General features: G+C 35.7%; 3 protein-coding genes across 5 annotated transcripts; 2 read left to right on the plus strand and 1 right to left on the minus strand.

Moving 5' to 3' along the window:
• Positions 1-4,515: 4,515 nt before the first annotated feature.
• On the plus strand, positions 4,516-7,388 carry LOC137947996 (FCS-Like Zinc finger 8-like). 3 transcript variants are annotated; one of them, XM_068793884.1, is made up of 3 exons: positions 4,516-5,312; positions 5,559-6,518; positions 6,833-7,388. In XM_068793884.1, the coding sequence occupies exons 2-3, from the start codon at positions 5,719-5,721 to the stop codon at positions 6,966-6,968; spliced, it is 936 nt and encodes a 311-aa protein (XP_068649985.1). In that variant the 5' UTR covers positions 4,516-5,312; positions 5,559-5,718; the 3' UTR covers positions 6,969-7,388. The 3 variants fall into 3 exon arrangements, with proteins under 3 accessions (XP_068649985.1, XP_068649987.1, XP_068649986.1); XM_068793886.1 differs by having other exon boundaries at positions 5,679-6,518; XM_068793885.1 differs by having other exon boundaries at positions 4,516-6,518.
• Positions 7,389-14,590: 7,202 nt separating this feature from the next.
• LOC137948673 (uncharacterized) lies at positions 14,591-15,820 on the plus strand. The gene has a single exon (XM_068794794.1). It carries the CDS (start codon positions 15,021-15,023, stop codon positions 15,387-15,389), a length of 369 nt encoding a protein of 122 aa, XP_068650895.1. The 5' UTR covers positions 14,591-15,020; the 3' UTR covers positions 15,390-15,820.
• Positions 15,821-20,451: 4,631 nt separating this feature from the next.
• LOC137948340 (uncharacterized) lies at positions 20,452-23,453 on the minus strand. The gene is made up of 2 exons (XM_068794400.1): positions 21,028-23,453; positions 20,452-20,921 (listed from the first exon to the last, which is right to left on the minus strand). The coding sequence occupies exon 1, from the start codon at positions 22,679-22,681 to the stop codon at positions 22,076-22,078; it is 606 nt and encodes a 201-aa protein (XP_068650501.1). The 5' UTR covers positions 22,682-23,453; the 3' UTR covers positions 20,452-20,921; positions 21,028-22,075.
• Positions 23,454-24,426: the final 973 nt, after the last annotated feature.

Consider the following 24,426-nt stretch of genomic DNA (forward strand, 5'->3'; position numbering starts at 1 on the left):
TTGGGCTAGATAGAGTCCAAAGCCCCCATTTATCAAAAGTCTTTTGGGCAGGTGAAGTTGACTCTCTCTCTCTCTCTCTAGTAGCTTCCACTCCTGGTCACAATTCTTTTTTATAGGTAGGACACTCGTACTTCTAATTAAGAAATGCCAGATAATTATTTAAATATTTTTATTATATACACAATTTTTTATTTAATTTAGTTTTATCAAATATTAAATTTAATATTTTAAATTTATATATTTTCACTTTCTCTTATTTTTACACAATTTTTACACAATTATTCTCTAAACCTTGACACGAGATATCTAATATAATAAATTATTTATTTAATTATTAAAAAAATTAAGTTGAAAATTAAATTATTTACTTGAATAAGTAAAATATTTTTAAAAAAATATTTTTAAATTTTGAAGTGTTAAAAAATGTTGCTATTATCTTGTCTTATATACCTTTATAATTTTTTAATCTCCAAAATTTTGAAGCTTTAGAAAAAAATTATTTTTTTCCGAAAAGAAAATTATTTGTTTTTTGATGTAAATTTTTTTAAAACATAATAACATTTTATTAAATAAGTACATAAAATAAGAATATTATCTTGTTTTTGTGAATTTATTTTTAGAATTTTTTTATTAGAAATTCTTCTTTCCATAATCTCATACAAAACAACATGAAAATCATCAATTCACCTTTGATTAGAGTGTCAATAATAAAGATGACATGATGAGAATCCAAAAGAAAAACCACTCATTCACTCTTTAAGAGAGAGAGAGAGAGAGCTTAGAGTCTTGACCATGGTGGCCTTTCATATTTATGGGGAAATTAAAAAAAATATATATATAATTTTATTAAATAAAACCCTCTTTCTACTTTCTTAATCAAAGTGATTTATCTAAGGATTAAATTGATATAATTCCCATAAATTATAAAATTGGAAGATAATTAAATAAATTCTCGAATCGCTTAGTTTGAAATCTCCTGACCTTGCTAATCACCTAACTATGCGTGAAATAAAAAATTTCTATCCTATATGGAGCCAATCTAAATCCGACTAATTATTTTCGTCTAGGGAAGTTCTCGAAGAATCGATAAAAAAAATTCTTATTTTAGATGAGACACAAAATTAAGAATTGTCAACATTCTCTACCTAAGTGGAGGATATGATTTTGATTAAGAGATAATTATACCAATAAATAGCTTGTGGGGTTGTAATATGATGCTCAAATGTCTTCCATGGTTTTGGTCACTTTTTAGTTCTTTTTTTCTTTGAAAACAACATATACTAACTTGTGGGCAAATGTTTGATTATTTTTATCAAAAGCTTGCCATGAGAGTCTTAGTGTTGTCATGCATAAAAGTTGAATTAATTGAGCTTAACATGACTTAAAGGTAAACATTTTCATTAGTTGAAGCTCTATAAATTCTTGTTCAAATCTACTAATCAAGGTTTGATTCATTTTCTTCACGTGATTGACAATCTTATTCACCTTTTTCGCGTGATTAATATCGACCTTTATCACTAACAAATTTAAATTACCGATCTTTGATTTTTTGGTCTACCCCTCATTGTGGATTAGGACCGATCTTATCTTCAATAATTAAACAAACCTAAACCCTGATTTGGAGCGATGCTTCCCTAACACATATGGCTTTTTGTTAATTATTTGCCAAAGCTTACTATGAAAAACGTCATCAACCCTAAGTTGGGCCAGCAAACTATGTTACCCACTCTTAACGTTACTTTGATTAAATAATTTAATAATTAAAAAAAAAAATATATATATATATATATATATATATTATAAAACCATGGCCCACATAATAACTCCTAATCCTCTTTGCCATTATTATTGAAATTTAAAATAATTAATTTAAAATAATATTTTTAAAAGGAAGAGAGATATTTTATTGAATTATTATTTTAATTTTCTTAAAATTTTATTTAATTGGGCTGTCGTGAACAACGGTGGCAGTTACTGCCTTTAGTGAACATAGGACTGTTTTTGTCATTTTCCCCACTGCGAGTTTATTCAATGCGGAAATTAACCGTGCACTATGTAGGGGGGCCCATCCTACAACGCTACCACGTGGTAGAGTACGAGGCTCCGTCGGTCTCGTCGATCGACACGTGGTCGGAATCCGTAACTGAGGAGGGACGAGTCACACGCGAGTACGGCCGAGAAAAGTAAATATTTATTATCCGTCATCGGGATCGTAAAACTCGCATTTAGGGACTCGCGTGAGCGCATGGAACTGTGGACCCAATTAATCCGGCTCTATTTATTTTTTCTCGAAGTTGGATCGGTCAAATTGAAATATTACGATGTGAACCTGGGAGGCGGTTTCCACGGGGCTTGATTCTGGGAAAGTGGCATTTTGGTGATTAGAGCGTTGAAAAGTGGCATTTTTGTTGTTCCAAGTGGAAGGTAGAAAAATAAAATAAAAAGAAGAGACAAATTTAGAAGATGAAAGAAAACAACCGGGGCCCGCAATAACAAAAGTCTTTTACGTGACTGGAGCTAGGTGGGGCCCACTCAACCGTTACAGTGGAGTAAGTGTTGCTGACGTGGATGTGAGTAGGCTTAGGAGGACTTAGGAGGGTCTCTCAGTTGCGTGGTTGGGTGGCTTCTGTTTTGCCATCATAGCCCGCCCGTCTAACTTCGGCTGAGCCGGCTTCGTATTTCGGCTCAGCTTGAGCCGGTGGATAAATTGACCATAACTTGACGTTTGTTAAACATAGACGATTAAAAGTAATTTTAGAAAATGGAAAAAAAACCCTATGATAAAATTAAAATTTTATTTACCAATAAAGTTGCCCTTTATCATGCCTTCCTACTTTACTAATTGACTTTGATCTCATATATTACCATACTTATCTGATAATTTTTCAGTAAAATAAAATATCAAATATAAAATTACCATAAAAATTGGCTCGTGTTTAAAGTATGCGTTAAATACTTATTAAAAAAAATTTATTTTGGTTTTCTGACCTATCTTAGCTGGAAAATTATATGATTTTCCTGGCAAGAATTCTCATCTAGAAAAGTGTTTGCAGGAAACAAGAGGAGGTACTAATGGTCCTTTAAAACTTATTTATACTATATATGCATTTCCAATATTTCATGAAAAAGCCACTAACGACCAAGGAATCATAATTTAGTTTTCCAATTCCTAAAATAGATTTATGGAGAGGTAAATCAAAATAGAAAAATGAAGTTCAATTTTCCTAGCTTTAATAGATACAAATATGTTATTCTTTTAGTAATAAATAGGATAGTTTAAAAATAAAAATATTTTTCTTTTAGAATTAAATGAATTAATTTTAATTTTTTGAAATACATTTCACTTGTGTAATTAAATAAATTTAATAAATCACATTTTATAAAATTCATGTAATTATTTCACATAAATGATATATTAATAAAGTATAAATTATTAACAAATATTAAATTAATAAGATAAATAACAAATATTTCTTTAATATTGCAAAAGATTAAATAATATGCTAAATAATAACATAATAAAATTTTGTCATTTTAATATAAAAATGCAGTAAGAAATATAATATTGTAAGACTACATTTCATAATATTTAATTTAACAACAATAATATTATAATAAATTATAAAGTAAAAATTTATATACTGCCTATAATTTTTTCACATCAAACTATTTAATTTATCAAGTACAACTAAAATTTAAATTTTTTGAATAATAATAGACTTTAGTAAATTTAAACATAATAAAAAAATTAATATTAATTTAAGATGAAATTAAATATATATATATTTAATTTAATAAGTTTATTTATTTAAATATTGTTTTAGTTTAAGTTGAAATTTATATAATCATCATATTCAATATTAGATTTATAGATCTATAATTTTATGTTTAATGAATGCTTAAATATATAATATTATTAAATATATATTTTTAAATAATAAAAATTTATTCAAGTTTAAATTGAAATAATAATACTTTCAATATTACTATAAAAATTCATTAATATGATTTTTTTTAAATTCGGATTATTTTATTTTAATATGATAATAATTTAGATTGTGTAAAAATAAATGTAATTATTTTAATATATTTATGAAATGATTTAAATATAATTGTCTAACTTTTTTAAGTTCCTGTTTTATTTCATTGAATTTAACTTGGAAACATATATAAATATCGATATATAATTTTTATATTAATACAACTTATATCGTTAAAGTATGTAAAATTTAAATATTATATATTAAATTTCAAAAAAGATAAATTCTTAATAAGTTAAAATTATAATGACCTTTTATTATGGTAGTGAGCCAAGCCATGGGAAAGCAACGAAGCAGAGAAGCCGGACTTATCCGGAAATGGTAAAAAAGGAAACGGATACAGAGGTAAAAACAAGGGTTCAGACTACGGACAGGTGAAGGGGGAGGAAGAAAATGAACGTAGGGTGTCGTCACCCTTCGAGAGTGTTTATATACGCACTCAGTGTTTGCATGCCCAAACTCAGTTACAGGAAACTTGAAAAAGAGAGGAGGGAGAGAGAGAGAGAGAGAGCCAGAACCCGAAAGGAGTAAGGCTTTGCAGTCTCTTTCTGTTGGAAAAACAGGAGAGAGAAAAGGTTCCATTTACAGCAAATGGTGGTTTCCTGATTCCCATGCAACTTCTTTTAAATAGCAGCCCATCGCGCCAGGAGTTGTGCCTGCAAATCCATGGCGATTATGCAGGGCTGAAAGCAGTGATAAAGGAGAAAAAGCGGTAGCAGAGGAGTGAGAGAGAAAAGAAAAAGAAAAAAGGCCCAGTTTTTTTTTTTTTTTTTTACGAATGGGAGGATTTCAGTGTCTGGTGTTGATGGGGGGTTGTTTTCGAAGTACCCACGAAAGAAAAAAAGCAGAGAAGACAGATGAGAGCAGAGGTTAATTGCGTTCCTGTTGGGATTTTTGGGTTGGAAAAGGGAGAAAAGCAGGAGATGAGCAAGAAATAGTAGGGAGGGCCTTTTCTGTTTTGATATTTCTGGTTTTGTTGGAAAAAATAAAAATGAAGATTTTTCGTGTGAATGCCTCGATTGCGTGTTGGTATTGATGGGCATGAGATTTTTCTCTGTTTCTGGCTTCTGGGCTGATTTTCTTGCGGCAAAGAGACTAAAAATCCCGTCTTTGTGTCTTCAAAATCAGAACCGAGGAGAAAGAACAGCTAAATAGGAAATACTGAAGAAAAGTAGAGGTTAGATAGGAAGAAGATTTTGATTTCTCGATGGCTCTTCCGCTTCTGTTTTGGTCTATTATCAGGACCTGATATCATATCCCGTCTCATCTAAGGTTAGTTTCTGCAGATCTCTTCAACATTTTATTTCCATGAATAGCTTCTTCGTCACTGATATTTCCTTCCTAATTCATCTCCACGGCTCCGCGTGCATTTAGCTGTTCTTCCGGATGTTTTTTGTTTATATTAAATTCGTATCGATGATCTTGGACGATATTATGTAGTCGGTTGACGTCTTATTGATATCCCTTCACATCGTAACTTTCATTTCCTGAACGATTCCTTTTCTGGTTTGGTTTCAGCTCTGGTTTCTCAATTGGCTTCACCAATTTATGTTTCTGATCACTTAACCTTAACACTCGTTACTGCTATCACAATGGAAGTAGTCAGGAATTATTGATAGCAGTCATCTGTCTTGGCAGATTAGTTGAATCTTGAATCCCCTCCAGGCAGCTGCGAGCTATGCTCAGGAAGAGCTGTGAGCAGCAAGCAGGTCTAATGGCTGATCTTGGTTCCCGTCCTCTCTCATCCCCCACCGACAAATACGCAAGACCCACTCCCTCTTTCTTCAATTCGCCCAGGCTTTTCACTGGGTTTTCTTCAAAAGGTTGCTCTGACTCCGAATCCGGGATGAGTCCCACTTCCATTCTCGACAATAAACCCTTCTCTGGTATCGGGAACCCCTTCTGGTACGATAAAACCCCAAAATCTGTCGAAACCCGGATCGAGAATAGAAACCCGTATGCGAAGATTGAGCCTGGAGGCGTCGGGCTGGGGATTATTGAAGCCCTGGATGAATCCCACGACAAGAAATTCTCCAAACGTGACAGTAGGATGGTCTTGTTTGGCTCTCATTTCAAGATACAGATTCCTGCAATCTCCCCAACTGAGTCTCTGGAATCCCCGCGCGATTTTGGGATCAAAACTAGTAATTCTCTCTCGAGTTCGTTCTCCCCTCGTTTCTCTTCGTCTTCTGGCCAGAAAACTCCAACTGGGTCTGGTGATGGAGCGCTGAGTTCGCCGCGGATTTTCACTGGAAGTCTCTCTGTGAGCGAGATGGAGCTGTCTGAGGATTATACCTGCGTTATCTCTCACGGGCCTAACCCCAAGACGACTCACATATTCGATAACTGCATTGTGGAGACTTGTGTGGGATGTCGCAAGTCTGAGACCGAGAAATGTTACCCTTCCGACAGTTTTCTGAGCTTCTGCTACGCCTGTAAGAAGAATCTGGGAGAGGGGAAGGACATCTACATGTACAGGTTAGTTTCAGTTTTCCTTCTTCCATTATAAACATTTCTTGTTTTTTACAAAAAATTAAAAAATTATTCAATAAATACCTGCTCTCGAATTCTCTTCCGTGTCAACTATACAAGGATCAAATCCCAGTCTATCTTGTCTTGTCTGTTAGAGTCTTGAATCATTGGAACTGTTCTACTTGTTCTGGGTCCATGCGGATGATTCTTTAGCATCTACAGAAAAATAACCAGTCACTGCAAATTCAAAACATAGTTCAGAAGCCGAGTTTTTATCCATCTGTAATCAGTGACAATTCTGTTTCTATAAAATCATTTAGGGGTGATAAAGCGTTCTGCAGCCGCGAGTGCCGCTACCAAGAGATGTTGTTCGAGGAGGACATGGAGAAATCTGCAGCGGATTCATCTGTCACTCAGTTCGATGATCTCTTTGACATAGTCGAGACTTGTTCTTGACAAAGCAATTCTTGGAAGAAAACCTCACAGGCACAAAAATAAAAAATGGTACAAGATTGCAGGCTTTATTTCAAAGACAGATCATGACAATTCCCATATAAATATAAATCTGTGAGCAATTTTCCCTTTTTTTTTTTTTTCGTTTTTTCTAGCTTCAGGGGAGAGAGAGAAAGAGAGGATGGATTCTTGTAGAGAAGTGTTTGTGAACCAGGGATGACCAAAGGATTACCGTTGGGTTTATTCCCAGTTTTTGGTCGAGGGAGATGTATAAAACTTTGGGTTATATTTTTATTATCTAACGTCATCTCTCTCATGTAATCAAATGGGTCAATCTCCTCTGCTTTATTGATCAGAAAATTCCATTTCTTGGATTGTTTTTCTTGGAGAAATGTGATTTGTTTAATGGCTCTTTTGGAGGAAGATTGTCAGGGCTGCCCAGATGGGGGAACCATTGAAGGAATGTGGCACTCATGTGAGGTGGGACCCTTTGTAGTTGCTACAGGTCAAGTTGGTTGATGGTCCACTGTGTCTCCGGTCAGTCCCATATTAGGGGTAGACTGCCCCCTTAAAATTTGGAAGGTTCTACATTCAGCTTTTTGTGTTCATGGTTGCCCCCCCCTCCCTTATATGGGTGGCAGGGGAGGAGACACAATGATAGGGGGGGTGTGCCTTTTCTTATTGCAGAGGGACAAAAGACTCCTCTTTTTTAGATGTGGGGAGGTATCCCCGCAGGAAGGGCTTGGCTGCCCTTGTTTGAAACTTGCAATTTATTGAGGTTTTTGGCCTTGTGTGGAGGGAAGACATCCCTGTCTTCACTATAACGAGGTATATTATTGGGTATGTGAAGTGGCAATTAAGTAGATGACCCTCAAAAACTATAAACCTTGCAAACCATACTTTATAAAGGGGTATTTTTTCTTATTCTCTCATTGATATTATATTTTAAAATGTGACTCAAAGAGGTAGAAACAACTTACATACATGAATTGCATATTATTTATTAATAAGTTGATAATTTGAAAAATATTTATAAGATTATAGTTAATGGTTCAAATAATCTTAAAATAGGCATTTATTTATGAAACTAAAGTTTCTAAAGTATTTTTTTGCAGATTAGGAATATCTAATGGACTTAGGTGAGTTAGTATGACTAAGCCTTAGGTTTTAAGGACTATGCTCAAAGGTTGGGTGTCTCACTTTTTTTTCCTAATTGACTTAAAATTGGTTAATTTAATCTTAAAAAAAAACACAAAAAATGATTTTACGACCCGATAAATTCATTCAGACTTGGCCGATCTTTGTTGGTTTGCTCTAAAACCTTACGTTAGTTCGGACTCAACATGAGTAAAAAAAGAATAAAAGAAAAACCGAATTAGATTCGTAATTCTTTGAGTCTGTCTCGTGTTAGGCCAATTTTAATTTGAGTGAAGAAAATCGAGATGGAGTAAACTCAACAAGTTGTAAATCCATGATTTAAGAGTGATACAAGCAAGTATTAGAGTTTAGAAGTGGAAAATGATCTGGAATGGGTTTAGCAATCGAGTGTTTGATACAAGTACTATTACCTCCTTTAAGTATCCACATTTATACATGAAATTGTTTTCTAGAATAAAAAAGATATTTTTTTATCATATATATTATTTTTATATTTTTGTTTAATTATCTATTTATATTTTTTTGTATTTTGTTTTCCATTAGATCAAAGATTTGTTATACCTTTGAGAGTTTTTACTGATTATAAGAGACTCATAAATGAGATTCTTTCACGTGAAATATTTATTAATAAATAAATTAAAGAGAACTGAGTCAGTAGACATGGAACTCCATAGGAGGACCAAAGAAATAGATGGAAGTAGTTCCAAAGAAGAATTGCCAGGTAAGAGAGAATTCCCTTTGGATGTGGGAAATTGGCTGGTGGTGCTCAAGAGTAATGTTGGATGGTAATTGAATCGGTGTAGTCACCTTGTCGATTGATTATCGATGGTTAAATGTTTTGGGTTGGCAAATACTGTTTTGATCAATTCGTCTGATCGAATGATTCACTATCTTAAACCCTAAACCCTAAATCCTAGATTTTAAAGGAATATTTAGGACTTGGGCCTTGATTCAAACTAGACCCTATTCTATTGACTAAATCCTACTATACTAGTGCACCAATATGGCTTGACCTAATCTTGGTTGCATCTATAGGGGTTTAGGGGATGGAAAAATTTAACATAGGACCATATCAGTCTCTTTACTATTTTCCATATTATTGATAATTTAGTCCATGATTTAGAAAAAATAAATTTTATTAATAAATATTTTAAATAAATTAAGTAGTAACAAAAAATACTTGTATTTAAAACTAAATTTTAATAATAAAAAAAAAAGGAGAAGCCCCTTCGCTACGACTTGTGTGTGTATGAGTGCGTATCATTGTCTTACGAATAAGAAGTTGACAGAAGGGGAAGGCTGAAGGAGAAGTGGTTGGGGAGGCCCTACCCAGTGAAAAGTGCACATAAGGGCAGTGTAAGGACCTCCCACCCTTCTTCCTCGACTCCTCTCTGACTTACAAGGATGGCAGAGAAGAGGAAGAGGGGGTAGGGGGGACTTTCACCTTTTACCATTGCCATCTCTTCCCAACCCCTTTCTCCTCTCAAAGATCTCATGAGTGGAGACCAAGTTGAGATGGAAAATGCCATCTCAAAGCACAGTAGACGATAGGAACGTGTGCCCAATTGGTGACATGTCACATATCCAGCTGACTAGGTGTCCATTAGGTGAGCCCCCACCACGTGTCATATCTCCTCATTTTTAGCCCAACCATCTACTAACATAGGGCCCCACATATTTTCACTAAAATAGGGCTCATGTGGAGACAACACTCCATACTCCCACAACTTTGATGTCATCTTCTCTACCTTCTCCCCTTTAAAAATGTTTTTGGTTTTCACTTCCCACTTACAACCACTGCTCTTTTCACTCCATCTTTGGCTTACTAAAAAAAGAAGAAGAAGATTACCACTGACATGATGCACCTCTAAAATGAAGATTACTACTGCTGCTCATGTCAGTAGTAGTCTTCTTCTTCTTCTTCTTCTTCTTCTTCTTCTACTATTATTACTATACTTCTTCTCAGACATTCCTTCTTTGCCTTTGTCACTAGTAGCCTTGATGTGAAGGTTAATCTCTCTTTGCTTCAATGATGCAGCATGACAGGTCCTCGATCTCTTTATAATTTTGGCATGAATAGGGATGAAGTTAAAAGAAGATATTTGGGTAGGTGACCAGTAGTCTCCATGAATGTAGAAGAGCTGCCCAATGCTTTAAGAACTGGAGAGTTGAACACAAATGGGGGTGTCTTCTCTTTTGTATTTCAACACTCTTTCAAGTTATATAAAACCCTTGTTTGTTTGTTCAGGTTGACTCAAGAGATGGATGGTTCCTTGAATAAAATATAACCCATGATTGGTTGGTAATCAATTATGTTTCAAAGACAGCCATATTGGATAATCAAAGTTAATTTGCTCAATAAAATATTTCCATTAGGTAAAATCATGAATATTTTCTCAATGAATCATGCATGAAATTTATTAACTCTGACCTGTATATTATGAGAGAATTTTCATGTTCACATTTCATTGTGTAAATAATTAGTGTTTTGGGTAATGAATAGTCACCCTCAATTAGATTGATGGCCTATTTGAGTGATATCTATCATGTTAATATCCCTTTGTATTTAACATTATCAGTTTGGATTAGGAGATATCTATTATACTTATCCTTATCCCTTCGGATTAGTTATTGTACAAAGTGTATAAATACCGATCTCAAACTCTATAGAAAGTATGGTTCAATTCATCATCTCACAGGGTCTTCGGTTACATTATAAAGAAAAAAGCGGGCAAATTAAAGAAAAATCTCAATCTCAATCTCAATCTTGGAGGGGTTTCAATTTGAAAGTGGCAAATAATTGAATGGGGACAAATGAGAAAACGAGGAGTTACCTGAGTTGCTTAAGGAATCCTTGGTTAGGAATGAAGGAAGGGCAAAAGCATGTGGGGAGCATGTGAAGTGCATTAAATATTGAACCATGACCAAATAAACATTGATCTAAAACCCATTATTGATACATAGCAATATCATTTAATTATTATTTTATAACATGAAAATATAACCTACCCCCCTTAATTTTTTCTTAAGTAGTCACGACCACCCAAAAACCCTTGCTTGGTTAGAGCCATCACTCTTGTCGGGTGAAGTTAAAATCGGTGGAAAGAGAGTTGTTAAACCCTAGCATTAGGTAAGCCTTCATTTTTTAGCAATCTTGAGGGAAAAAAAGTGTTTAGTAGTGAGAAAAAGTTATGGAGATAGGTATCACTATAGTGTCTTTTGCATAGTGCTTACCAAAATGCAACCTTATTGAGCAGTGAAAACCTAATAGCTTTTATGTGACCTAATTCTGCATGCCAAAGAATAATGCTTTATAACTTCATTTTAATGAGCCAGAATTTTTTTTAATAAATTTTTTTAACATTTATTAACTAAGAAATCAAGCTTAAAAATTATAAATTAATTTTTATCTCATTAATTATATGATTTAATGGCCACTAGGAGGCAGAGAAAGTTTCACATCAGACCTTAGTGGGCACTAGGAGGCAAGAACCCACATGTGACCCCTTATCTAATGGTATGTGTCCCCAATGACATTGGCTCATATCCAATTAGCTCCTTAAAGGTGGTGTGTCCCACATGAGAAGGCAATGTCAGGGACAGGGGCCCCCTATGTGCCCAGGATTTTCAGGAGTAAGGTAGATTAGATTTTATATGGACGACATTGTAGGGACACATGCCCCTGGACTCATTCATGGCTGGGAACTAGGGGCTTCACATACATCAACATCAGGTGTCTCGGTGGTCCTGTCATTGCCTAGCTACGAGAACCCTTCAATGTGGGCCCCGGTTAATTCCGGATTGATCTTGCTGATATCTCCTTGGACAAATAATATAAATATAAACATTTTACTATTTAAAAGTCATTTAAAACTTCAAATATTTTTAAAAAATACTTTTTAAATAAAATTAGAATAATTTATCAACAATTAAATTTTTTAGTTTATTACTTTTTTTAAAAAAAAATAAGCAAAAATTTATTCAATTTATTGAATTTTAAAATATCTTTAAGATGGGTTTTAAAAATAATTTATTTTGGTTCCTAAAAACGGGTTTTTTGGTCGAATTTTTTAACTGAAAAATGAGTTTCTTATAACTATAATTTACGTATCATTCTCCCGATAAAAAAATTGTAATGGGATTAAGAATATATGTATTTTATTAAGCAATTCAACCCTAGTTGATAATTTTTTTATTGCACACCATGACATGAACCTCTTTGGAAAAGTATCCAATAATTACATGGTGTAGTTGTGTTAGAAACATTATTATAAGTTATTAAACTAATGATGCATTAACATAAGCAAAGAAAATAAAAATCTTCATCTTCTTTTTAATGATAGTTAGTGAATTAAAAAATACAGTTGAAACAATAATGAAGAAGGAAATGCACTAACATGACTTCATGACAAATCATAATTTGAAAATCTTTAGGATTCTTAGTTGATAATTTACTCCTCGGATGGTGATAGCCGTCGAAGGTCTATCTCAGTATCGGAATCATTTCTTGGCTCATTCTTGCACATTCTGATTTTTTTTTATCATACTTTGCCTTAGGTGAGATTGTGGGCATTATGATTCTAGATTGATTAATAATAACTTCTACTTGCTTTAATTTTTTTTTGATTGTCAAATTAAATTTTATAGTAAATTCAATAAATTATTTTAAATTTATTAAATACCCTTATTTTTTATTTATTAAATAGTTAAAAACCAAAAAAATTAAATAAGCACTTTTATTTAAAAATATCAACTAATTTTGAGAAAAAAAAATTATGAAAAAAACATAAATTCAGATAGATCCTGAAGACAAAGTTATCATTTTGTTCTTATGAAACCTTAACAAGAAAGAGTGAAATTCCATGAAAAGATAGATTGGGAAGTTAATTATTTAATAAAGGAAACAATGTCATTGCTTTTCTTATTCATCAATCACAACTCTTTGTAACCACTTTAGGGAGTTGATATCACTTTTGTAAGGATATAATATGAATCAATTACACTAATAATATTTTCATGAATTATATATTTATTCTCATAAAAAACAAAATTGCTAGAAGTAGTGTTGGTGCTTGATTGATTACTATATTTTATATATTATATGTACATATTCACATGAATGAATGCTTGATGCCCATATTAAATTAACTCAAGATTCACATAAATAAATAAATAATTAATATCATGATTAAAATATTTTTTAATCAATAAAATTAGAGTTAATTGAGTCTAAACTCAAAAAAAGTGTTTGATCTTGGATATTTTGGCTTATTTTTTTTTTCTTGGGTTCCACCTAGTGAGAGAGCCAAGAAGGCCAAAGTCCCACCAGCTCCACCAATAGGGGTATAAAAAATGGCTATGTTCAAAATGAAAAAAAAGATTTTAGTGTCAAATTCAACTAACCAGACAAAAGAATTGATGGAACCACTCCCACTTGTTTTTTGTTGAAAAAATGCTTCAAAATGTCTCTATTTTGCCACAGTTATTCAACTACTTCTACAAAGTTAATTGGCGGAAGAAGTAAACAATGGCTACTGCAAATAAAGAAACCCAAGGAAGCTTTTAAAAGGCCTTTCAACTCAACCACCAAAGAAGAAAACAAAAGCAACCAGCCTCCAATGATTTCTTGGAAATCCAGGCTGAATTATTGGAGGAAACTCATGACTATTTACACCCTCGTTTGTGTTTGGCTAACTCCATACTCTTCGACCCACTTTGAGTGTCTTGTTTGCAATCACGAATGTTTGTTTCAGTTTCTGAAATCTTTCGAGTGGATTTGCACTAGTTTTTTTTCCTACTTGACCAACCCTGTTCCTGTCCTTTACAGTTTACAGTTTACACCAGCTTGATTAATCTGTAGAAGCCCACAGGTTTGTTTCCTTCGATTTGAAGAGACAAATATGAAAACACTCTCCAAGATGGATAAGTAGGGAAGAAAAGGAATGAAGCACATGGTGGTCCTCAGATGGATTGGCACTTTGAGTAACACTTGGATTAGGTAGAATTGATCAGGTTGGACCACTTGAGCTATACCCTCTTACAGTTAATCCAACACCTTAATGAACAAACTAATTATAAATTAGTTTAACAAAAAAACCATTAACTATAGCCACCTGTTTAGTAGCTTCATCAACAGGCAAGAAATCAAATGTTTAGATGCTAAACACCACCTAACTGGTCTCTGAAGCATACTTAAATTGCTCCTTGGTTATGCTTTTAAACCTGCATCATTTCAAGCTGTGGGCGGGCTGATATGGAGTCAAAGTTTCAGCCATGAATGATGAAACTAAATCCTGATGAAAGAGGAGGGAAGCCAAGCTTGAGGGTGAGTGGCTGTGGCAGACACAGAAGCCTATGCAGGGCATGTCAACAGAAAGTAACTGCCAAACAAGAATCAACAAAGACTGGCCAAAAAGTGACAAAGTATGAGAAATGACAGATTAGGGTTGGAGAATCCCATTCCCAGACCTCCCATGTAGTTTTTTAATGCTGGAACATGACACTCCCAACCGCATTGTCTCATTTTCCACCCTTATTGTCCCTTGGAACATGCAAGAAATTAAGGCAGATTTCCCTATTATAACTACCCTCTCCTCTCTTCTCTCTCCTTCTCCCCCAGCCAAAGAAACTCCCACATAAAACCCCAACACACTGCCTCTCCTCCACACCCACAAAGCCAAAAAAAAAACAAATGGAAAGAAAGAAAGAAAACGCACCTCTAAACACCCAGGACAGGAAGAATCCCCACAACCCAGTTCCTTTATCACCATGATTCAACAGCAATCAAGAGAAGGATTTTGCTTCACTTTTAGATAACCTGGCAATAATTTGCTCTGTGGCCTTTCATTAGAAAAGAATTAAGTCAGTCCCCAGGAGGAGGAAGAAGACGAGGAAGCAATGGAGATTGAGTCGGCCAAGTGCGAGTGTTGTGGGTTGAGAGAGGACTGCACCCAGGATTACATAAGCGATGTGAAGGCCAAATTCGAAGGGAAATGGCTCTGCGGACTATGTGCAGAGGCAGTGACAGACGAGGTGAGCAGAGGAGGGAGAAGAGTTTACGGGTTGGAGGAAGCCGTCAAAGCCCATATGTCCTTCTGTAGGAAGTTCAAATCGAATCCGGCCGTCCGAGTGGCCGACGGGATGAGGCAAATGTTGAGGAGAAGATCTGGGAATTTGTCCTCCGCCGCTTCGTCTTCTGCCAAGAAGTACATGAGATCTGCGAGCACCTCACAAGTGGGAGATGACTCCTCGGTGACGCTCTACTGATTCTGGAGGATGAAAGTTCATGATTTTCAATAAGAATCTCAGCTTTCCACTCTGGTTGCTCTCTCTGTTTCACTTCTTTCTTGTTATTTTGTATAGAGAATGTGATTCCAATGGAGGGCTGGGCTTTTATCCCAGTTTTGGTTAATTTGCAGGGTATCTCCTTCATCCAATCCTTTGAACACAAGCCTTCAGAAATGATCCCTGTGAACCAGACCATGGTAAAAATTGCTAAGATCATTTCCCAAGAGCAAATAAGCCTCAGTTTTTTTCTTGTTTAGGTTTTGATTTTCTTTCTTTTCTGTGCTCTGTCACCTTGCAGTTGATTGATTCATTACCTCAAACTGGAAAGTCATTTTTTTTTCTTTCTTTTTGGAAGTAACTTCTCCAACACATCCATTAAAAAGAAAACCAGACGGGAATTTTTCTTTTTATGTTTTCACTGCGTTTTTTCTTTTTTTGTTGCTCGAAGGCAGTTTGCTGAATTACCAGTTCCAGATCTCCACTGCATGGATCTTTTCCATTTCATTTCTATATTGTCCAATTGTTTATAAAGTTAATTCTCATAAAAACCACAGCTTCTTTTCTTTTATATTCCATCTTGGAAGATTTTGATAGCTGAATATCACTTTTTGCCATTGTTGATTTCAAGAGCTTAAAGAAAAAGCCATGGCTGCTTTAAAGAAATGATCAATCTTGGCCCAAACATTTCTCTGTGCAAAACTTACTGCCCTGTCTTATCAGGATGAAACCATTATGAGCATGGACCCCATTCAGACCCAAAGAGTCAAAAGGGTACAGGACCCACTAAGACCAAATCATATCATCATACACTTCAGAGGGTGGGGGATGACCATTGATTGGGATTGGGTCTACTCTCTGAAGGGAGTCACCCACCTCTTTTAACCCTTTTAACTGAACAACCTTGGAGACTAGTTAAAACTCTTCTCTGTTCCTTCATACAACAGTAATGGTGAACTATTGAATTGGCAAATGTCAGAATTAAAAGCAAAAAATTATTTTTCTTAAGGCCCCAAAGGAACACTTTAGGATCCTCATGAAAAATGATTTTGTTCACCTTCTTTCCATTGAAGAGCCTCTTTAAGGATTTACATGAATCAGTGCAATGAAAAATGTACATTTTCGGTACAGATTTAACAAGAAAATGCCAAAGCACTCCCTTGACAAATGCTTAAGCTTTCATTAATTATTGTAGAGGAAAAATGATGATCTTGTCCACCATACCCAGAGAGAGAGAGAGAGAGAGAGAGAGAAGAGGGGCACTTTCTTTCTTTTAATGTTAAAAAAGGTGTTTTCTGGGAAACAGATTAAAGAAATAACCAGTGAGGATTGGTGCAGTTGGAGAGATCTTTGACAACAATTAGTTGAATCTTTTCCACTGATAACGCAACAGTTGACTTAAGAAGATTTTTGAGTCATCTTGAATCAGATTCTTGTTACTGGGAAATTCTGAAAACCCAAACACTGATTGAGGGGAATCAGAACATATTCAACTCTCACAATTGTGAACTACATCTGGGTCAGGTTCATGTCTGAACCATCCCAACACCCAGTTTCATTTTTTATCTGGTCATATTTTTAAGTAAACCATTGTTCATGGTTCAAGATCATTCCCTAACTCCAAGCAACATGAAGCCCCTGAGAGACAAACTTGTTTATGTCCCATGGCTCAGGTGAGAAAGCAAAATCTGTTGAGGAGAAGAAGAAAGACATTTGCAGTCACACATCACAGAACAAGAGAATCATCAAATCTTGGTTGAGTGATACGGAGGAAATGCTGCATTATTTGGGGTTGGATTAAGACCAGTGTTGAGTGATTGAACACCCAGTTCACTCTACGTGGAACAACCATCCCTCATGCATTTACTTCATTAATACCTTACCCGGTTGTGGCCTTAGACTCCCAGCATTTTCATGAACAATGACAGCTCCCCTTAAATGGTGATCATCCAAAGGTTTACCTGGCAATCAAGACAAGACACCTGGAGGGGCCTTGGAAGCAATCTGTAGCTGTCCTTGTAGGCAGATGAAATGATCCAAATTGTGAGGCACAAGTATTCGTATTGGGGAATCATCTTCTTCTATTCCGGGAGAATATCAGGTTGGTCAAAGATCACCCTGGAGAGGTCAATTTGAGATGTGCTTTATTAATCTGTAGCTCTCTTTGCCCATTTGAGACCTTTACCAACAAAATCGGAAAAGATGTTAGAAACAGAAACAGAAACACGATGATAAGCATACCAAAAGCACTGATGGAAATTTAATTCACCATCCAACCAATAATTAAATACGACAGTCGGATAACTCCCCATTTTTCCGACGTCCAATATTTCCCCTCAACTCCTGCTAGAATGCTCAAAATCACCGTCCTTTCTTCTCAGCGCCGTCTTCTGCTTCTCTTGCTCTTGGTTTTGTTTCTGACTCGTTGTCTGCTTTTTTTTTCATCTGCTTTAGTTTCTCTCTACTGTTCGTACTTGGTATCGACCACCTCAATATTGCTTCAGTAAAACTTGCACTAATTTTCAGGTTCTACTTCAGTTACTTTCCTTTGTTGTAGATCACAGCCGTTATATTTACATATTTTATTCCTTATGCTATCCTTCCTGTTATTCTGTTCTCTATTCCCTAACTACCGACACTTTTTCAACGTTTTACTCATCGGAAATACGAGGGGAAAATAGGACAAGTCGTTCGTCTTCCCACCCGATCAAGTCTGAGAGGGGAAGACGAGTCATCGTGAATCGAGCGAGGCACGCTAAATCACCATCATTATTATTTATGTTATTTAATTTTCATTTTAATTTAGAATTTGGTTTATTTTTTATTTTTTATTTTTTGTTTTATATTTCATAGATATTCCATATTTAAATGCATTAATGTATAGCACATTGTGTTCTCTTTATTTGTGGATTATACTTTGTTTAATAAAAATATAATATTAATTTTATTTTTATTTATAGGTTAAATTATTTATAAGTTATCATCCATAATATCATATTAGATAAAATTATAATTATTATGGATAATTTATTATATGAATTAATTAAATATTTTATTTTCAATTATTCGTGATTCATAATAATTTTAATAAAAATGATAAATTTTAATTTTCTTTTCCATTTAAAAATTGCTTACTATTTGTTCATAAAGGTTAATTATAAGGTAATTTATGGGTAAATACATTTTAGTGAAAATTATTCTTTGCTTTCTGTTTAATGGGCTATTATATGAATTACTTAAAATGATATTCTGTAATCTCTTTTTATTTAGGTGTTATAAATAATTTAATAAAAATTAAATTTTCATTTTCTGATTCTTTTAAAGATAACTAAATGACTTTTTAAAAATTTTAATACCTATACTAGTTTTTAATGGACATTCTAATTTTAATTTTCTGATTTTCATTTTAGACATTTAATGATGATATTTTAAGGGTTATAATAAATTAAATAATTTTTTTAAAAAATGGGTTTTATTTATATGAATTATATAAAAAATATTTTTGGTATACTTATGGGATAAAAAGGTTTTAATAAAAATATTTTTTTATTTTTTATATGTTTTAAGTGACATTTTCTTATTAAAATATTTATAAGGTGTTTTTGTTTTATTTGAGTGTTATTTGTGGGCAAATTATATGAGCTATTTAAAATAATAATATCTTAATTTATTTATATTTTTTGTTTCTTTTCTTTCTTAATATTTTTTCTTTATAAAAAAAATCTGGCATCTAAAAATGGTAAGGACAACGAAAATTTTTGGTCGATAAAAAAACATTTTCATTGTAATTTTTTACGGATTAATTGGACAGAGATTCTTATTTTGTATAATAAATGATCGAAATAAACGGGAAATAATGTGATAATATTACACAGGCTAGGAGATAAATAATTTTCCTTACTTTGCTGTTAAAATCTAGGTGTTAAATGACTTTACTGTTCATTCTGCGTCTTCAAGGACAGTAATGGCAGACCGTGTCTGGGCCTTCTGCTTCAAAGATTTCCTCTTCGCCCGTTAGTAATTTGAGTTTCAAACTCTTTTTCATTTAAAATAAACAAATAAAGGAACTCAAAAGAAGAAGATCACCACAGACAGGAAAGAGGATGAAGCCATGAAGAACTCCGACGAAGTGCCATCTTCTTCCGCTGTATCCTCAATGGGAACGGATCGTTCGGAAACTCATGACAGCGGCAGCTACTTTCCGGGATGTCTCAAGCGCTCTGGGGCAGAAAAGATTTCTAGAGCGAAAGTCTTGCAGCCAGATGCGACACCAGACACGGCAACAATTTCCTCGGATGTCAGGCCTGTGATAGAGTCTCCTCTGCGTTCCACTGCGAAATCGAAGAGGATCCTAGAAGAGAACATTGAGAAGCAAGAGAAACGACAATGGGCTATTCAATCAAGTTACTGGAGAGCTTTGGTGTGTCTGACCCTGGTTTAATGACTGAATTTGGTTTTCAGAATCTGATTTCTGGGGTTATTCGTCCAGTTTTGTCGCCTGAGATTGTTAAGAAGCTGCACTCGTTCTGCTCTCTTCCAAAAAAACATACAAACAAACAAAAGTTAATATGTGAAAAAGAAAGAAGCATCTAACATGTTTTTGAGCAATTACTGATCGGGTTTCCGTCATTTTGCATCTTTAGTCAGTGTCCAGACGGCAATTTAGGGTTTGTAGTTCACAACCTTAGAGGTTCATGGACGCAGGAGAAACGGAGACTCTCCTCTGCAAATTGATCCCAACACTTGGATCAAGAAAGCTACACTATTACAAAATTCAAGGCTGTTCTCATCTATCATTGAAATTTTGACTAGTAAAGGATGTGGAGGAAAACGAACAAGGACTTTGGCAGTGGACAGCTCTTAGCCTCTTACTTACCACCAGTTCTACAACAAGGATGCCGTTGTAAAGAGTTCCAAACACCCTACATAAGGATAGAGTGTGCAGCGAAGGCTAATTTTAATCCTTTTGATATATTGTTCCTCGAGTACATCCTTGTAGACAATTTCCATTAATAAGCTTGTAAGCAATTAAATTTCAAGCAGGTTAACGCAAGAAGGATTGTATCTTAGGAAATAAACTATCAGAGCAACCCAAGAGACTCGGGAGACAAATATTCATATAGGACAATAAAAGACGACATTAGTCAAACTACATTTCAAGCCACCACTCCTAGTTCTTCAACCTAAGTGACTTCAGCCATACCCTAGTGACCCAACAAAACAACACCAAGATCCACGCTGACATCAACCAAACTGAAATTTGAAGCCAAAACCCTCCATTTTAATTCTCCAATCACTTCAAGCTAGCTAGTCCTTTTAACAAAGGACATCAATACGTTCCTCCTTACTAGTGACAACGGTAGAAACACGAGTTGCTGGGATACCCAAGTAGCCGGATAGGAGGCTTCCTACAACAGTCACTGCAAACAGGTACGTATCTGCTGATAAACATACCATAATCATAGAACAACCGAGCCACATTTTATCAGATTCCAAAACCACCCAAGATAAGCACTGCAAACCACAAAAAAGAAACAGTAAGAGGAAGCAATTAAAACTGGGATATGGCAATAAATATGCAAACCACAATATGAAGTTGAAACCGGAAGAAAAGAGGTACCTGGTACCCGAGACATCTTCAGCACCTACCACAGAGAAAAACTCGCCACAGAACTATTCCATCAAACATCTCATAAAACCAGCTTCAAACACAGACCCCCTTTTATTTTTAGAGGTAAAAGGTCTGTCCTAATCAGAAATTTCAACAAGCGACACTACAGGACATATGAAGAAGACACATTACCATAACAAGGATTTTGATGAACAAAAACTACATGAGGAGAAGATAGCGATATGATATAAACCAGAAACCAAAGAAAAAAGCAATAATCCTACTCCCGTTCCAACCTCTTCCTTTGAAAAAGCAGAAGAAGGGGACAGAGAACCTGATGCCCACGCAGTGCATCCAGAGAGTTAGAAGATTAGCTATTGCATATAAAAGAAGCATGAGAAAAAGAAATTAATAAGTAGAACAGACTGCTTTGAGGCACAAAGAGGGAAAAAGAGAACAGAGAAGCATAGCAAAGGCAGAAGAGATGCTTCCAAGACCTACCTTCGTATGTACAAACTGTCCAAACTAAAGATTGGCATGAAATCCTAATAAAAGAAGAAAAGTTGTTGAGAAATTATCTACGACTGGACCGAGGCACCAAGATTGAAGAATCAGGACTAGATGTATCAGTGTACTGGAACTGAACGCCAACCTTGTACTTAAATTAGCAATAGTGTAGGTGGGCATTGTAGGTATATCAGACATTTAACTTTTCATCATCCCTTCACTTATAGAGATGCTTGAAACATGAAGCCCAAATCCCACTTGCAGCTTTCCAGTCGGAATGAAACAGAACCCTTACGCACCACTTCATCTCAGAAGCTACATCCTTTGTCCAAATGTATCCACAGAATAGATGTCAATCCAGCCTGCAGCATGCACTGCATGATTGGATACCGTCGCCATACCTTACACAACATGTGCCTTGCATATTAAAACCCCTAAACACAAAAAACTATCACCGCAGAGTAGTTATCCACTATTGTATATACAAGTGCTCTGAACATTCCACTTAACAGGAGGTTTATTTACAAGCATCCCTCGTCCCCGAGTCTATTCAATCATCAGATATATCCAAATGAAGGATCCGGCGCAGATTCTCGGTTGCAAATGCAGTTGTACTGAAGAAATCCCTCGCCGACGTAAAAGGCTCCCTGGTAGGAGAAGAAGGGGCAGATTTAGCAGTCGCGTATATTTTTACATCACAATCTGTGGAAGGGATTTCAAGAGAGATGCTTCGTTTCTGTCGAAGAGAAAACTTAGGTATGGGAAGTGAGCTCGGAGGAGGCGAGTTTGAGTAAGCAGGGCCCGCCCACAGTTCAGAGTAAGAAAAATCTTCGGAAGATTGCTTCTTTCCGGCGTTTGGGCTAGGACATATGGGGATTGCACTGCTGCTGGTGTTTCTAGGTTGCTCATCATTTTCAGGGGTAGAAAAGCTAATGGGCTCTGAAGTAGAAGAAAAAGAAGATGCGCGTTTCGTTTTAGGAGGGCTATCATGTGATGAGAAATCGACTGGGGACGGCAGAACACCCCCTGATTGAAATGTTCTGCAATTGATATCTCTGAACCCTCCGGACGGAGAAGAACCAAAACGGTCGGAATACTGCGACTTACTTCTGCAGTAGTGCTGATGGCGATGATGAGAGAGAACAAGTGTCTCCATTTAAAATAAGAGACAATCTCAAACAGGAAAAACCGGTAAGTAATACGAGTGAGGGGACCGTCCTTGCGCTCGGGGAGTAAAATAGACTTGTGAAAGATGAGAAGAGACAGATTTATAGCGAAGAAACTGTGAAGGTCTAAGTTTCAATTCAGCTCTTGTATAGGTCACAGAGCGGCATAAGAAGATGAAGTGACTAAAATCAGTTACAGTTGACCGACACGCAGTTGTTGACAGAGAGATTAAGGCCTTTTAAAAACAAACAAAAAAAAACGGAATCAACTCTTTTGCAAGTTCCAAATATGACTCTCATAATATACAATACTAAAGGCCACGATGCTAAGATCCTCGTTTCAAACGGACCAGATCCTCGTGTATTGACGCTTCTAAACACAGATCGAGGAAAAAGGACATCAAAATCTTCAAAAGCAAGGAACGATGACCTCGATCAATCATCAAATGAGCACGAAACCGAGAAAGTAAAGCAGTGATACAGCCGAATAAGAGGGAGAAGTCAGAAAGAAATACTCAGATTCAAAGATGAAGTCCTCACCACAAATACGGAAGCAGAGGATGAAGCAATGAAAGAGAATAAACAAAAACTAAAAAAAAGTTAGGAAATGATCAAAAAAGCAAAGAGACTTCACTGCGAGGATCGATCCGAAAATCTGAAACCAGATTCTCCTACAGATTGAAGCAGCTACACTCCTCTTCAGCAGATCTGGTCAAGCTCATTTTCCCCTCTACACCACCATGAAAGCTCCGTCCAAGCTTTATGAACAGAAATCGCGGATCTGAAATGATTCAGAGTCCGAATTAAATAGCCGAGTGACCAGGATTGTCATTTTGAAATATTAACAAAATGGTCGTTGTCTTTGTGGGCGGCACCGAACCAAACCGGCTAGCTACCCAAAATATGAATACAGTCGATTAAATAACTAAGGGGTTCAACGAACGAGGCCGACCCGAGATCCCCACATCTTCATCCGAATAATTTAATCGGATCATGTAGCTGAACCTGTCGGGTACTTGACCCAGCCTCAGGGCGTCTTGGTAAATTAAGCTAATTTGTTTGTCTTTTTAGTCCGACAAATAGAACACGTAGAAGACATTGGACCCGGAAAAGCCGTGCCGTTTGAGTCCGTTTCACGCAGCGAGACTCAAGATGCAGATAAAAAGTTGTTGAAGGATGAAGGAAGCGACAAAAAAAGCCTAAACCGGCACCTGGTTTTTGCCCGTCAACTTACCGGCAGAAACCGGTCAGTCCCCTGACTCGCATCCGTGTCTTTGACTGAAGGGGTAGTGGACTTTTCCAACATGTGCCTCTCACGTGAGCATTTAGTGTGATAGAGCGCGTCCCGCCCGCGCAGGAATCCGAAAGTACTCCATTCCTGCTAGAACACAAAAAGGAACGATTCAGGAATACATCGATTGGGTGACTTCCTTCGTTTCTGCGATTTATGCCTGCGACATTACTTCTCTTCCTGCTCATTCTTCGGTCTCGGTCCTCAGTGTCGGTCTTATTCCATGGACTTCTCCTCCCTGCCGTCTTTATTTGCAAGGAAGAAAGGGATTCTACGATTTACGGCTGCGGGTTTCCTTCTCTCTTCGTTCTTTGTTCAGTCTCGCTTATCCAGCTTTTCGTTTTCCTCATTAAATACTGAAAGACTCCGCTTTGATCTTCCTTCTTCTCATCCCTCTCTGTAAGTTTTAGTTTTAAGTACTTAAATTAAATCAATATTCTTTGA

The sequence above is a fragment of the Aristolochia californica genome, unplaced genomic scaffold, assembly GCF_029961685.1.
Source record: "Aristolochia californica isolate CCGP_79_NKW_82.1479 unplaced genomic scaffold, dmAriCali1.0.hap1 SCAF_13, whole genome shotgun sequence".
In the NCBI taxonomy this organism is placed as follows: Eukaryota; Viridiplantae; Streptophyta; class Magnoliopsida; order Piperales; family Aristolochiaceae; genus Aristolochia; species Aristolochia californica.

What these genes read in the sequence shown, in the direction of transcription:
- LOC137947996 (XM_068793885.1), top strand. Translation starts at nt 5,719, where the DNA reads ATGCTCAGGAAGAGCTGTGAGCAGCAAGCAGGTCTAATGGCTGATCTT. An exon ending in AAGGACATCTACATGTACAG is followed by an intron (nt 6,519 to 6,832) that starts GTTAGTTTCAGT and finishes AAAATCATTTAG; the next exon opens with GGGTGATAAAGCGTTCTGCA.
- LOC137948673 (XM_068794794.1), top strand. Translation starts at nt 15,021, where the DNA reads ATGGAGATTGAGTCGGCCAAGTGCGAGTGTTGTGGGTTGAGAGAGGAC.
- LOC137948340 (XM_068794400.1), bottom strand. Translation starts at nt 22,681, where the DNA reads ATGGAGACACTTGTTCTCTCTCATCATCGCCATCAGCACTACTGCAGA.